A 14093-nucleotide genomic window follows, 5' to 3' on the forward strand; every position below is an offset into this window, starting at 1 on the left:
GGACATCGTACGGACGATTGCTGGAGCGGATCGACTTTGGCTTGAAGCCGGAATAAACTTTGGCTTGAAGCCGGGAATAGAGACATTGGGAATCTACTTCTTTTCGCTCATTTGGAGCACAGTGAGTTATGTTGTACAAACATGATGGTACCATCATAGGAAATATATATTGGTTGTACAATTGATTACTATTGTTTTTGTGTTGTTATTCTTGTGTGACCTTAATACAATATTTGTTTGTTGGTAACAATTGGTGTGGTTTCACCATTGATCTTTGACACAGAATAACACATCTTTCTGCCGTGGCTCCTCTCGGGGCTCGGAGGTACACCATGACCGGGGTCTGGGGAGGAGCACGTAACAGTGACCCACTCCCCCGTGTGTGTGTGTGTGACCCACTCCCACGTGTGTGTGTGTGTGTATGTGTGTGACCCACTCCCGTGTGTGTGTGTGTGTGTGTGTGTGTGTGTGTGTGTGACCCATTCCCCTGTGTGTGTGTGTGTGTGTGTGACCCACTCCCCTGTGTGTGTGTGTGTGTGTGACCCACTCCCCCGTGTGTGTGTGTGTGACCCACTCCCCCGTGTGTGTGTGTGTGTGTGACCCACTCCCCCGTGTGTGTGTGTGTGTGTGTGTGTGTGTGTGTGTGTGTGTGTGTGTGTGACCCACTCCCCCATGTGTGTGTGTGTGTGACCCACTCCCCTGTGTTTGTGTGTGTGACCCACTCCCTCGTGTGTGTGACCCACTCCCCCGTGTGTGTGCGTGACCCACTCCCCCGTGTGTGTGCGTGACCCACTCCCCCGTGTGTGTGTGTGTGTGTGTGTGTGTGTGTGTGTGTGACCCACTCCCCCGTGTGTGTGTGTGACCCACTCCCCCGTGTGTGTGTGTGACCCACTCCCCCGTGTGTGTGTGTGACCCACTCCCCCATGTGTGTGTGTGACCCACTCCCCCATGTGTGTGCGTGACCCACTCCCCCATGTGTGTGCGTGACCCACTCCCCCATGTGTGTGTGTGACCCACTCCCCGGTGCAGTGTGCGTGATGTGGGATGGATGGGGGCGGGGAGGGAGAGGATTTGAGCTCTTGAAGTCACATTTTCCATGAGATGTAATAACACATTTCAAACTGTATTTCCCATGTACACACATGCATTCACATGTTATCAGAAGTAAATACATTGTGTCGATTACATCATTTGTGGATCTGATAAATTGCCAGTAACCATTTTGTAAAACTGAATGTGTAGCATCGAAATGAAGATGTCCAAATGTCACACACGTCCATGCCAGTGGGATTCCCACGGGTGACCCCAATCGTGATGTATATCATGTGTAAATGCGATTTGCTCCAGGCTATCAAGAAAGGGGAATTTTGTGCTGATCGGAAAAACCTCAGTTGACTTATGGTGGAAAATGTTAAAATGTCTATAATTAGGTCATGCCTTAAAAAAATAAGTCAAGGTCAAAACAAAAATATGTCAACCCCACATACCTTACATTCCCATTATTGATGCAAATTTTCTTTCCGAAAGTCCCAACCGGCTCCGAAATCCAGCTCAGGAAGTTATGAGTGTATAAGAAAGAAAGAAAACAAACCCCCTAAATTGTGGTTTAGTACTTCTTGGGGTTTGAGAACCTCTGGGGTACCATTAAAATTGGGGGCGCTAATTGTAGTAACAAACGCCAAAACAGCTATACGGCCCTTGCTGTCCTCTACGAGGAGGCTTAAATAGAAGAGAAACAAGGTAAGCATCAGTGTGATAACAAGCATATCCTTTACAATCATGTAGTTTTAATAACACTCGGCCTCAACTATTCTGAAGGGTCCAAATAAAATAAAGCAAATCTACAATGCAAAGGTGAGATGCAACTACAAGTCGCAAGTACTACAAACCCAATATACAGTTCAATAAGCTACCAAAGTGCAAACGTTACGGTTGCAGTGAAATAAACAAATAAGCACTTTGTTCAAGGCGCAGGTGTTTAAGATTAACAATAAAACATCAACAAAAAATAAAATAATGCACATATGAGGAATAATGATTGGCCACAATTAAACTTCCTGCCAACCTGTAACCATCCAATCAGTAACAATCGAAGTGGAAGGACTGAATGGTGGTGCATTCGAACATTCGAAGGACTGAAACAGTTAACACACAAGTATGCACACGCGCGCACACACATGCAAAGATAAAAGTGATCGGTTTGGAGAGAAAACATTGGCGGTGAAGTACATGTGGTATGATGGCAAGGCCGACGGGAACGGATCGAAAGAGGAGGTGCAGATTGTCCTGCGATGCTACAAAATTATTGGGGAGCTGCGGATGAGGGACATCGTGGCAATTCGGAGCGAAGCAGGAGAGGTGGCCACCGCTGGAGGGACCAGTTCTCGTTGTTGCCGGGGGATAATAGCCGGCTGCTCCTCCAACGTGACCAGCAACTCTGTTGCGTGTGGCGAGTGTATGGGGGGCAAGGGGTGACATTTAATGAAGGTAATCTTTGATGGCATTCTTCTGATAGACAACGGTAACAGTCAACCTTTCACATCCAATTTCAAACTTAGTTTTGGTTACTTGGGTTGTCAAAATAAGTAATAATATAATGCAACTGGTTTAGTCCTCCACCCACACCCACTCCTCCCTCCAGGTCTTTAAAGCAGCTGTTCACCACCATCTCTTATCTTCCCCCATCCAAAACCTTGATCTTTTCTACCCCTGCTAATTCACCCCAGATCCACTTTTTTTTTTTAATCCCGTCTTCTCTCTTTCCTGGAAGTTATTGCAGTGTCCATGTGTTTTATACCTTTTCCACACCCCCCCACCCCCCCCACCTTCCCATGCCTCCTCCCCCCAAGCCCTCTCCCTCCCATGGATCTTCCGTTGTCCCTGTTCTCTGCTGTTGTGCTTGTGTGCTTCCCTCTCTCTCCCCATCTTGTCTCCCGCTCCCTTTATTGTATGTTGTGTGTGTCGGTTTTTTGTTTTTTTGTGATTGATGTTAACTCTTACACGAGCCTCGATCTTGTATACAAAAAAACAAAACAAAACAAAAAAACTCTTGGATTAGCAATAACGTAGAGAACACGGCAATCTTTGATCATTCAAATACACACATGAAGCACATGCATGTGGAAACAAAATTCTGATAATTTCGACTCCTCTCTCAAAGTGTGCAACAGACACTCTCGAAGTCTCAAAGGAACGGTGCGGCTGGAAAGGAAACTGACCTTCTATCACCCTGTGGTAGGCAAAGTGGAGGTAGAGCAGGAAGAGAAGGTGCAACGAGGCAAGTGTGCAACAGAGCACAAGGCGCTGACGCTGTCCCGTCGTGCGCGAACTTAGTGCACACACCTGCACATGCGGACAGGGATGGGGGCGGGAATAGTACCTGCACAAAACTGCAATCAAAACTACAATCTGTACTTCGGACAAACAGTCCTTTGTTTCCCATTTTTTATTGTAATGAGAAAAAGAAGAACTCAAGAAACTGGATCTTTCATAAATAATGTTAGCAAGACAAACTGCACATACGGCAACACATCACACGTCTATTTGCAGCGGAAGTGCACAGGTTGGTTCAGCATTACCATGCGTAATGTCGGAAGTCCTCCACCCAATAGCCACAGCACGTAGAACAATGAATGCAAATGGATGTTGTAAGTGATGAACAAGACCAAGCAGGGACCGAACATGCCGTAACCCTGCAAGGAAACGCACACCGTGACCGCTCAATGGCTACGACGTCCAAATGACACTGAAAACCCAACACAACGGATGCCATTAATATCCAACACGAGTTGCCTTACAAGAAACCTCGACGCAGGAGGCCAGGCCCATCAGGCCTCCACGGTGGTTGCTAAGTGGTTGTCAAGGAAGCAGCACATACTATTTTTTAAATATTCGGTACGACTCGACCGGGGTTCGAACCACCGTCCTCCAAGACTCAGAGCAGACGCTCTAACAATTAATTACTCCACCAATTCCATCATTACATGTGACACTTATTTGAGAACGTGATGAACCCCTTCAGCCAAATAGCAGAGGAAAATAGATACAGGCTCCAACCACCATATGTTTGTATATGGATCTGATTAAATTAAATAAACAAACGCTTTCTTAAATAAACATTTTAAAATTATTTATTTTAAATTAAATAAAATTTTAAATTAAATTTAAATTGCTTAAATTAAATAAACAAATTAAATAAAATTAAATAAATGTTTCAAACGGCAATGTTAGAATTAGTGAGACTGGGCTACATGAACACCACCCATTCCAGTCGATGGATTTTATTGTGGGTATTCAAGTTGGCAGGGGAAGCATAATGTGCTTTGCAGTACTCGTTTGTGAATGTAAATTGTACCAGGATTAGATTACAGAATGGGTCTACTGGTTGCATCATTGCTGCTGAGGTGCGACGGTGCCGCTGGTGCACATTAGCTGCAGGAATTTGGAATTTGACCAGAGTGCCTGGGCTAACTCACCTAAGACTCAACAAAAGATTCGGGGATCGTGAAGCACGATCAATTAATGCTAGCAGACGGGTCTCCAGCTTAACGTCCATCCGACGGAGGTGGGAGAACTCGATGGCGCAACGCCCTGCCAGTGACTAACCAATCCGACACCTTATAGTCAGGCCGAGAATCAAAATCCGACTTGACAGCTCAAAGCTAAGTGCGTCTACCTCTGCTTCATCCTATCAGACTGATATACGGTACAATAATACTTCCGTAAATGGTATTTTGGTACGTCAAAATACAGTCATTGTACGCATGCATTAAAATGGCAATTTCACAAAATGGATTCTTACGACTGGAATGCTTTCCATCAATATTAATAGAGTCCGTGCTATTTCAGATCATGGGCAACATACAACAGATGATCGTACCAGCATGGACAACATTTGCACCATGGTGATCTTGCTGTTGCAGATGTAAGACAGGAAGTACATGAGGGAAGAAACACCCAGCCAGTAGCCAAAACAGGTCCCGATGGCCGTCCCCATCAGGGTGCCTTGACTCTGAGATACACCATGGCATTATGGCTTAACCACCAAACAGTCCTTCAAAAGTTTATAAAAAGTTCCTTTGTAAAACTTTTTTTTTCTTAAATAATATTTTTGGACCTCCAACTTGTAGCTCTGAAAGAATCTTCGTGTTTCTCTACATTCCTTATATCCAGACATCCATCTGCATTCCTAGCCTGTTTTCTCTCGAGACAAGCTTACGCCAAAACCTTTCAATGTTCTTTTTCATTATAATGTTTATCCTTCAATTGATTCTACCGCCATGCCATATTCTGTCCACTGCGAGGTGTACCACAATGGTGCCGGAAGTCTTCATGCCCTGCAGCAGGATGGCCACCATGGTGAATACCAGCATGAGAGGCCCGTACAGCTCCCTGGGAAGCTTCTAAGAACAGTGGGCAGACAAGGGAAGTTCAGGGATATTGGTTAGTATCGCACGTGCGTAGCGCAAAGCAAGGTTAAGCAATTGGTTCAGGCTGTCTGATTGAGAAAATACTGAATTTCAATTGAATATTCCATTTTGAACGCTGTAGAACATGAACCGGAACACAAAACTACTGCCAAACAGTACTTTGGCTCTGAGTTCGACACATTGTATGGTGTCTCGTCCCGAGCACACATGCGCACAGCACGGTAAGGCAATTGCTTCCGTCCGTCTGCCTGTCTGGAAGTGAAACAAACTTGAAAATCATTCTAAACAGGAAGCGTAATGTTTTTAGGGACATCATAAAGGACACAAACAACAGTCACAAATAACTAATTTAACGAGTTAAATAAGATGGTGCAAAAGAGGGTGCATCAATGGCAGTAAACTTCCGATTCTATGCTTTGTTGTTGTTGTTGTTTTTCTACAGCCTTTTATTTATTTATTTCAATCGAATTACGTATATACTTAATGCTGTAAAACACAAATCGCCTTGTTTGTACATCTACAAACCTTCAGTTTATTAGTACTTGGGCAAATTGTACGCCGTCTTGACCAATCAAATTTGCCACGCACTCTGAGGGTGCAGTAACAGCAAGATTCAGACACAATGGGGGGCACCCAGCGATGCAACAACAGAGTGAACATCGTCCAAAAAAATGTCTGTTTAGTGCATCTTTTTTCTCAAAGATCATTTTAACAAATCGTCAAATATAAATCAAATTTTATTTGTCAAATATAAATTAACAAAAGATTTAACAAATCGTCAAATATAAATTAACGCTCGCAATCTCAAGGCAGGGGTACTTTGAGATTCTTCTTCTTCTTCTTTCAAAAACTGTTTCCGATAAAGTCCCATGTCCTATTTCTCAAGACTACGTGGGGTAAGATGTTATCTGAACTCTAGTTTTTCATAGTCAAATAAACTGAAACACTTACACCCCTCAATTTCTCAATTAAACAAATCAGGAAGGTATTCTGGGATGAGAAAGGCCACACTTTATGAATATCATGGAGTACAGCAGTACAGAAAAAATATCAAAATCAATCAATCAAACAGGTGATTAATCAATCAAATGAGCATCCAGTCTGCCAGCATTAGTTGGTGGATGTTAAAGTTCCCATGGTGTCCTATTGAGTAGGCGAGCTATCGCTGGCACCCTGAACAAATTACAAATTCCTGCCCTAACCCAGTCAACGGTCAAGCCTGGCCAGCCAGTTCATGAAACAGATCTTGACCTGGGCCAAGTTTCCTCTGGCCAACACCACAATAACGTGGGAATAATTGTGGTCGTTAAAGAAGAAGAGGAGCCCAGCACAATAATGGCTGAAGCGATTACAATGATTCTAATGGGGGAAGTGACATTGTCTCTTGGGTATCGTTCCCGTACCACATGCACTCGCTTAAGGCTCCAACATATTACAAGCATCCACATGGACCTGCAGTTTCATCTGTATTACCGGTATTATTTCATGCACATTTTAAGTCCAGGAATATTATCCACGAGCAAAAGTACCCGGCGTTGCTGGGTAACAATGAATCGCTTCCTGACCGGAATATGATACACGTAATCTGGGTCCATTATCTAAAGCAAATTTAAAAAATAAATCGCAGGTACAGTGGACTCTGATGCAGTGGAGTGACAGACACCCTATCCCATGGAAGTTACACTGACAAACTCCTTACAAAGTACCAGGCTATGCTTCTGCAATTAAATAAACCATTCGTGCAAGACAATGACATTCTTTTGCTCCTTCAGCTGACTGTGTGTGTGCGTGTGCGTGTGCATGTGCGATGTGCGGTGTGCGGTGTGTGTGTGTGTGTGTGTATGTGTGTGTGTGTGTGTGTGTGTTAATTAAGATCAGAATTAAGATTAATAAGAATTAAGATCAATAAAGCAGAATTAAGATCAATACCTTTAAAAAAAACTGACAGAAGTTTGGCAAATCGTGAACAGATTAATGGAAGAGGACGATCAAGAGGAACTCCCAATCCAACACATGGAAGCAATTCTGGACATGATTGATCATAAAATGTACAAAGAGAAACCTAAAAAAGTGAATCGTAAAAAAGACAACGATATCATCAAAATTATGTTTGATAACAAAGGGGTGGAAATGATAAATATCGAGAAAATAATTCAACATATGGAAGTGTGGAGTAAACTTCCAGAAACAATACAACAGAGAGAGCGACCAAGAGTTGTGTACACTTTGGGAAATTCAATTCGGGGAAAGATCTTCAACTACAAGGACACTGTGCAATCTATAGATGTGGAGGAATGGTTAAATAACACACATCATTGTAATTGTGAACATTCCGCATTCAAAGATCCACATCATAAACACGTCATCACAGGTGATCTCAGAATAGTGAAAGATAAAAGATTACGTGCATTACTTACAAAAGGACCAAATTATAGAGAAAACAAAAGAATAAACTGGAATAAAGCAATGGAACTTACAATGATGGGACTGGGCGAATGGATGAAAGAACAAATTGATAAACACAAAGTATCAAACACACAAATGGCTTCATGGTTGGAGGAGGTAGAGAAACATGTGAAAAGGAGAGTTGTCGATTTGAAAAGAAAAGTTCGAATCAATAATCCGAAGGCAATTTTAAACAATCCAGAGGCACGTGATTGCTTAAGGCAGCTTCAAACACAATATGTTATTGTTCCAATTGACAAAGCAAATAATAATATCGCATTTGCATGTAAAACATTCTACATTCAAACACTTTTGGAAGAATTGGGCTTCGACACGGGAATTTCAAAGACCAACAAAATAAGTAACGATAACAAAACAGACTTGATAGAACACCATACAAATCACTCAAAGGTGAGAAGACTGCTCGTTCCGGATAAACACCATGAATTACCATTCATTTACCGGATCCCAAAAATGCACAAACACCCTTGTAAGATGAGGTTCATCATCGCAAGTAGAGAATGAAGTTTGAAACCTTTGTCGGGCAGTGTAACAGCGGCAATGAAACTAATCCATAAATGCTTTAAAAAACTACCATGAAAAAGTGAAGTTTTATTCTGGTATTAAGAAATTCTGGATCATTGACAATTCCAAACCGGTAATCGACAGTGTCCACAACATTAATAACAAAGGTAAAGCAAAATGTCTTTCAACCTTTGATTTTTCCACATTGTACACAAACATTCCACATGACAAGCTCGTAACCGCATTGGACAGACCAATAGATAAAGCATTTGCAGGAGGTAATAGAGTATACATTAATGTATATCAAAACAGAGCACACTGGTCTGTAAAGGATAATCAATATTCATGTAGTTTTTCAAAAAGTAAACTCAAAGAAAGTATTCGATTTCTGCTAAACAACAGTTTCTTTACATTTGGCAACAAGATGCTCCAGCAGACAGTGGGCGTACCCATGGGTTCAGATCCCAAGATGCTCCAGCAGACAGTGGGCATACCCATGGGTTCAGATCCCAAGATGCTCCAGCAGACAGTGGGCGTACCCATGGGTTCAGATCCCAAGATACTCCAGCAGACAGTGGGCATACCCATGGGTTCAGATCCCAAGATGCTCCAGCAGACAGTGGGCATACCCATGGGTTCAGATCCCAAGATGCTCCAGCAGACAGTGGGCGTACCCATGGGTTCAGATCCCAAGATACTCCAGCAGACAGTGGGCATACCCATGGGTTCAGATCCCAAGATGCTCCAGCAGACAGTGGGCGTACCCATGGGTTCAGATCCCAAGATGCTCCAGCAGACAGTGGGCGTACCCATGGGTTCAGATCCCAAGATACTCCAGCAGACAGTGGGCATACCCATGGGTTCAGATCCGGCCCCTTTCTTTGCAAATTTGTTTCTGCACATGTACGAGTTTGGGTCCAGAACATGTGCAGGAATAAATTAACAACTGCACGAAGATGCGGAAACATCTTCAGGTTCATTGATGATTTGTTCGCAATTAATGATGGATCTCGCGAGATCTTGGAGACGGCGGCAGGGATTTTCGAAGCTCCACACGGTCTCCACGTTTTTCGAAGTTAAGTCTGTTCACAATTGTATTTTGTCGAAACTGTATTTATCTTTCGGTGTGTGAAGTTATTGTGTGCAACTTTGGTTGTTTCTCGGTGTTTATCTTTCATAAATTGATCGTCTGTTTGCCGTGTCGTGTCTTGAGGCCTTGTACAGTGTGCACTGTACAACCTTGAGGCTTTGTTTTTCTCTCAGCGGTCCGTCGTTTGTGATCCAATAACTTTCGTTCTCTGTATTCCCAGGCTTTTCACCCATAGCCTACTTCCTTGTGTAAATCTCAACTCAAAAAAAAAAAAAAAAAAAAAAACATTTCCTTCTCTGTTCTCATTCGTTTATTCATTCTTATTCGTTCGTTCGTTCTTCGACCACGTGTTTCTCCCCCATTTCCCCAGATAGTTTTCACTCATTAACCTTCAATGTTTACACTTTCCCCTCAAGTTATGTATTCCGTCATATTTTATAACACCTTTTTCTTCTTCTTCTTTAAAAGGCTGCTTTCGACTTGCTCACCAAATCAATTCATCCCAAAAAAAATATCCATCTCCTATAGTGCCTTTGTTCTACATTCCCTAAACTCTCCTGCACTCCATCCTCCATCCAGCGTCCTTAAACGTATTTTTAACTCGAAGGTCACAAGAAACTCATTTTGCAATAAATGTTCGTTTCCCATAAATCGTACACTTTCAAAAATCCAATCTCACCCCTCCCCTCCAAATCTTCCCCATAACCCCTCCCCTCCAAATCTTCCCCATCACCCCTCCCCTCCAAATCTTCCCCATCACCCATCCCTTTCAAATCTCCCCCCTTGCCCCCTCCTTCCTAAACTACCCCCTCACCCCTCCCCGCCAAGACGCCCCCTCGCCCCTCCCCTCCTAGACTCCTGCCTCACCCCTCCCCTCCAAATCTCCCCCATATCCCATCCCTTTCAAATCCCTCCCCTTGTCCCTTCCCTCCCAAACTCCCCCCTCACCCCTCCCCTTCAAATCTCCCCACCCTCATTGCTTCTCAATTTCCCCCCTCTCACTCCCCCTCCTCAAAGCGTCCTCCCCGCTTCTTCCCCCTTCAAACTCTCACCTCCATCTCCCCCAACCTTCTGCCTCGCTCTTCCCCCTCCTCAAATAACACCTCATTGTGGCTCACCCAATCACCATCAAACCTTTTGTCCGCCCCATCCTTCCCTTTCTCCGAGCTATTCTGAAATCTCTGACACACCCTCAACAGCTCTCCCTATCTCTTCCACCTCTTCCACATCTTACCCTACCCCTCCTCCCCCCTGTTCTGTATCTGATGCTCCCCCTTCCTCTTCATTAACGGTATGGACCTCAAACATCCGGGGCCTTCGTTCAAACTTAACTGATCTCTCCATACAGGTTGCTTCTGTCAAACCAGACGTGATCTGCTTAACAGAAACTTTCCTCCTTTATGATGTCTCTGATTCCATAGTATCTCTCCCGGGCTACTCCCTCCTCCGGTATGATAGACCTGAGCCTCGTCCTGGAGGCGGGGTTGCTATCTTTATCAAAAACTCTCTTCCTCACTCGCCCTGCACTGCACTCTCTCCACCTCACCCCCAGGAATACCTCTGGCTACGGCTTCCCCTTCGCTCCCACCTCTTGTTCATATGTGTGTTGTACCGTCCACCAAACAGTGATGACTCCATCTACATCTCGCTGTCTGATGATATGGACCAACTTCTATCTACTCATCCCAACTCTCTCTTCCTCATATGTGGTGATTTCAATTGTCACCATGCCAGTTGGCTGGGTGTGGGTACCTCTCTCACCAGCCATGGCTCTTCAGCAAAGGACTTCTGCGACTCACTGGGACTGACACAATCTGTCAATTTCCCGACCCGGATCTCAGTCAACGGAACATCTTCTCTTCTGGACTTGGTTATGACTAACTTCCCTGAAAATGTCTGCTGCTCTTCTTCTGCTCCGATCGGATCATCTGATCATGTCCTTGTTAAAGTGGACATCTCTCTGACCATCGTCAGGGAGCCTGCTCAGCGTCGACGAGTCTGGCATTTCACTCAGGCCAACTGGCACGGTCTTCAAGCAGCCATCAATCATCTGGACTGGTCTCCCATCTCTACCACCTCTGACATCAACTCATCCTGGGAATTCTTCCAAAGTAAATTGCTCTCTCTCATGCACAGATTTATCCCATCTCGTCTTCAGTTGTCATACCCTTCCTCCCGTCCATGGTACACGGAATCTTGTGGTGAGGCTGTTGCCCAGAAACAACTTGCCTTCGTCTCCTGGAAAGCAAATCCAACGGAAGGAAATCTCATTTCCTTTCACAAAGCCCGAAACAAGTGTGTGTCCACCCTCAGGAGAGCCAGGAAACAATATCTCTCCGTTCTCAAGACCGAACTCTCTTATCTGTCTCCCTCTTCCAAATCCTGGTGGCGTCTGGTCAAATCCGTTTCTGGTGTTTGTTCCCCCTCCATCCCCTCCCTTACTTCAAACGGCTACACAGCTGACTCCGCACGTGAAAAAGCTGAATGCCTCAACTCTGTGTTTGCCTCTAAATCTTGTGTCCCAAACCCATCCCTCTCTGTACCCACCATACCCAGTCGTACCCTGCTGCTCCTGGACTCCGTGTCCTTTCCTCCTGACAAGGTGGAAAAGTTTCTGTCAACCCTCGACTCTGATTCTGCAACTGGACCCGACGGCATCAGCCCACGGGTCCTAAAATCCTGCTCTGCTGCTCTATCTCACCCTCTCTCTGTTCTCTTCACCCTCTCTTTTGCTCAAGGTCAACTGCCATCTGCTTGGAAATCAGCCAACATCACCGCTTTGCACAAAAAAGGTGCAAAAACAGATCCTAGCAACTACAGACCAATCAGCCTTCTCCCAATTATCAGCAAAGTCATGGAATCCATCATTGCTTCGGATATGAAATCTTTCCTCTTCTCCAATGGCTTGATCTCTGATCATCAATTTGGTTTCAGACCAGGTCACTCTACTCTGGACATGCTGCTTCTGCTGTCTCAACAATGGATGGAGGTCCTCAATGCCAAACAGGAAATTAGAGCTGTCTCCCTCGACATATCACGTGCCTTCGACACGGTCTGGCACCCCGCTCTGCTCACCAAACTCTCCTCCTTTGGTATCCATGGAAATCTCCACGCATGGCTGGCGGACTTCCTCTCTCGTCGTCGTCAACGTGTGGCCCTGAATGGGTTTCTCTCATCTCCTCTTCCTGTTCAGGCTGGAGTTCCCCAAGGCAGTGTTCTGGGCCCCGTGCTTTTTCTGGTCTTCATCAATGATCTCTCTGACTCTCTCGAAAATCCTCTCTATCTCTTTGCTGATGACTCCACTCTCTGCCGCTCCATTCCTCTTCCCTCAGATCGGCAGTCTGCTGCCTCCTCACTCTCTGAAGACCTGGACAAAATCACAGACTGGTCAAACAAGTGGAACATGTCTTTCAATCCTGACAAATCTCACACTCTTACTATGTCTCTCCGAAAGGATCGACTGGACAACCCTCCCATCTACTTTCTCAACAATCCTCTCCAAGAAGTTCTGTCGCTCAAGATTTTGGGTCTCACTATCTGCCATGATCTTTCTTGGGAAAACCACATTTCCAAGCTGGCCTCCAAAGCCAGTCGCCGACTGGGCATCCTCCGTCGTGCGAAGTCCTTCCTCGGCACAGCTGAGCTCCTCACCACATACAAGGCTTTCATCCGCAGCTCAATGGAATACTGTTCTCCCCTATGGGCCGGTGCTCCTGCCTCACACCTAGCTCGGCTTCACGCTGTTGAAACCAAAGCTTTCAGAATTATTGGAATCTCCCGCGATGAAGCGATCTCTGAGGGCCTTTCACTCTCTCACCGCAGGCAGGTAGGTGGTCTTTCTGTCTTCTACCGACTCCTCTCCGGCCTTGCACCCCCAGCTCTCTCTGTGCTCTGTCCCCCAAATATTCCTACAGGTCGCACAAGATCTGCCAGCAACCCTCTGATGGTTAAACTGCCGAAATCTCGGCTCTCTGCTCACCTTCACTCTTTCATTCCTCTTTTCTCCCGCCTCTGGAACAAACTCCCTCACTCCCTTCAATCCCACTCCTCCCTCCAGGTCTTTAAAACAGCTGTTCACCACCATCTCTTATCTTCCCCCATCCAAAACCTTGATCTTTTCTACCCCCGCTAATTCACCCCAGATCCACCTTGTTTGAAATTCCAACTTCTTTCCTGGAAGTCCTGGCAGTGTCCATATGTTTTATACCTCTCCCACCGCCCCCTTCCCATGCCCCCCCCCACCAAAGCCCTCGCCCTCTCTCAGATCTCTCGATGTCTCCATGTCTCTCGGTCCCTGCTCTCAAATGTTGTGTTTGTGTCCTTCCCCCTCTCTCACGAACTTGTCTACCGCTCCCGATGTTATATGTTTTATGTGTCGGTTTGTCTTTCTGTGTGATTAATGTTCGCTCTTTCACGAGCCTCGATCTTGTATACAAAAAAAAAAAAAAAAAATAAAAAAAAAAATCTATATTTGAGCAGCTTCATGATGACATATATCCAAAAGAACTTGAATTAAAAAAGGAAAACCAAACTTCCACTTCAGTTTCCTTTTTAGAATTACAAATTGATATCCATAATAATAAATTTCACACCAAATTATTTGA

General features: G+C 44.9%; 1 protein-coding gene across 1 annotated transcript in view; it reads right to left on the reverse strand.

Annotated features, from left to right (window-relative positions):
* Window positions 1-1102: 1102 nt before the first annotated feature.
* YIPF3 (Yip1 domain family member 3) overlaps window positions 1103-14093 on the reverse strand; it is a 37998-nt gene continuing 25007 nt past the window's right edge. The window contains exons 5-9 of the mRNA XM_068115103.2: window positions 5310-5402; window positions 4880-5011; window positions 3579-3692; window positions 3219-3342; window positions 1103-2437 (exon numbers count right to left, since the gene is read on the reverse strand). Coding sequence (XP_067971204.1) covers window positions 2295-2437; window positions 3219-3342; window positions 3579-3692; window positions 4880-5011; window positions 5310-5402 — 606 coding nt within the window. The 3' untranslated portion in view covers window positions 1103-2294. The remainder of the gene's footprint in view (window positions 2438-3218; window positions 3343-3578; window positions 3693-4879; window positions 5012-5309; window positions 5403-14093) is intronic.

The sequence above is a fragment of the Myxine glutinosa genome, chromosome 5 (genome assembly GCF_964187855.1).
Source record: "Myxine glutinosa chromosome 5, kmMyxGlut1.1, whole genome shotgun sequence".
Classification (NCBI taxonomy): domain Eukaryota; kingdom Metazoa; phylum Chordata; class Myxini; order Myxiniformes; family Myxinidae; genus Myxine; species Myxine glutinosa.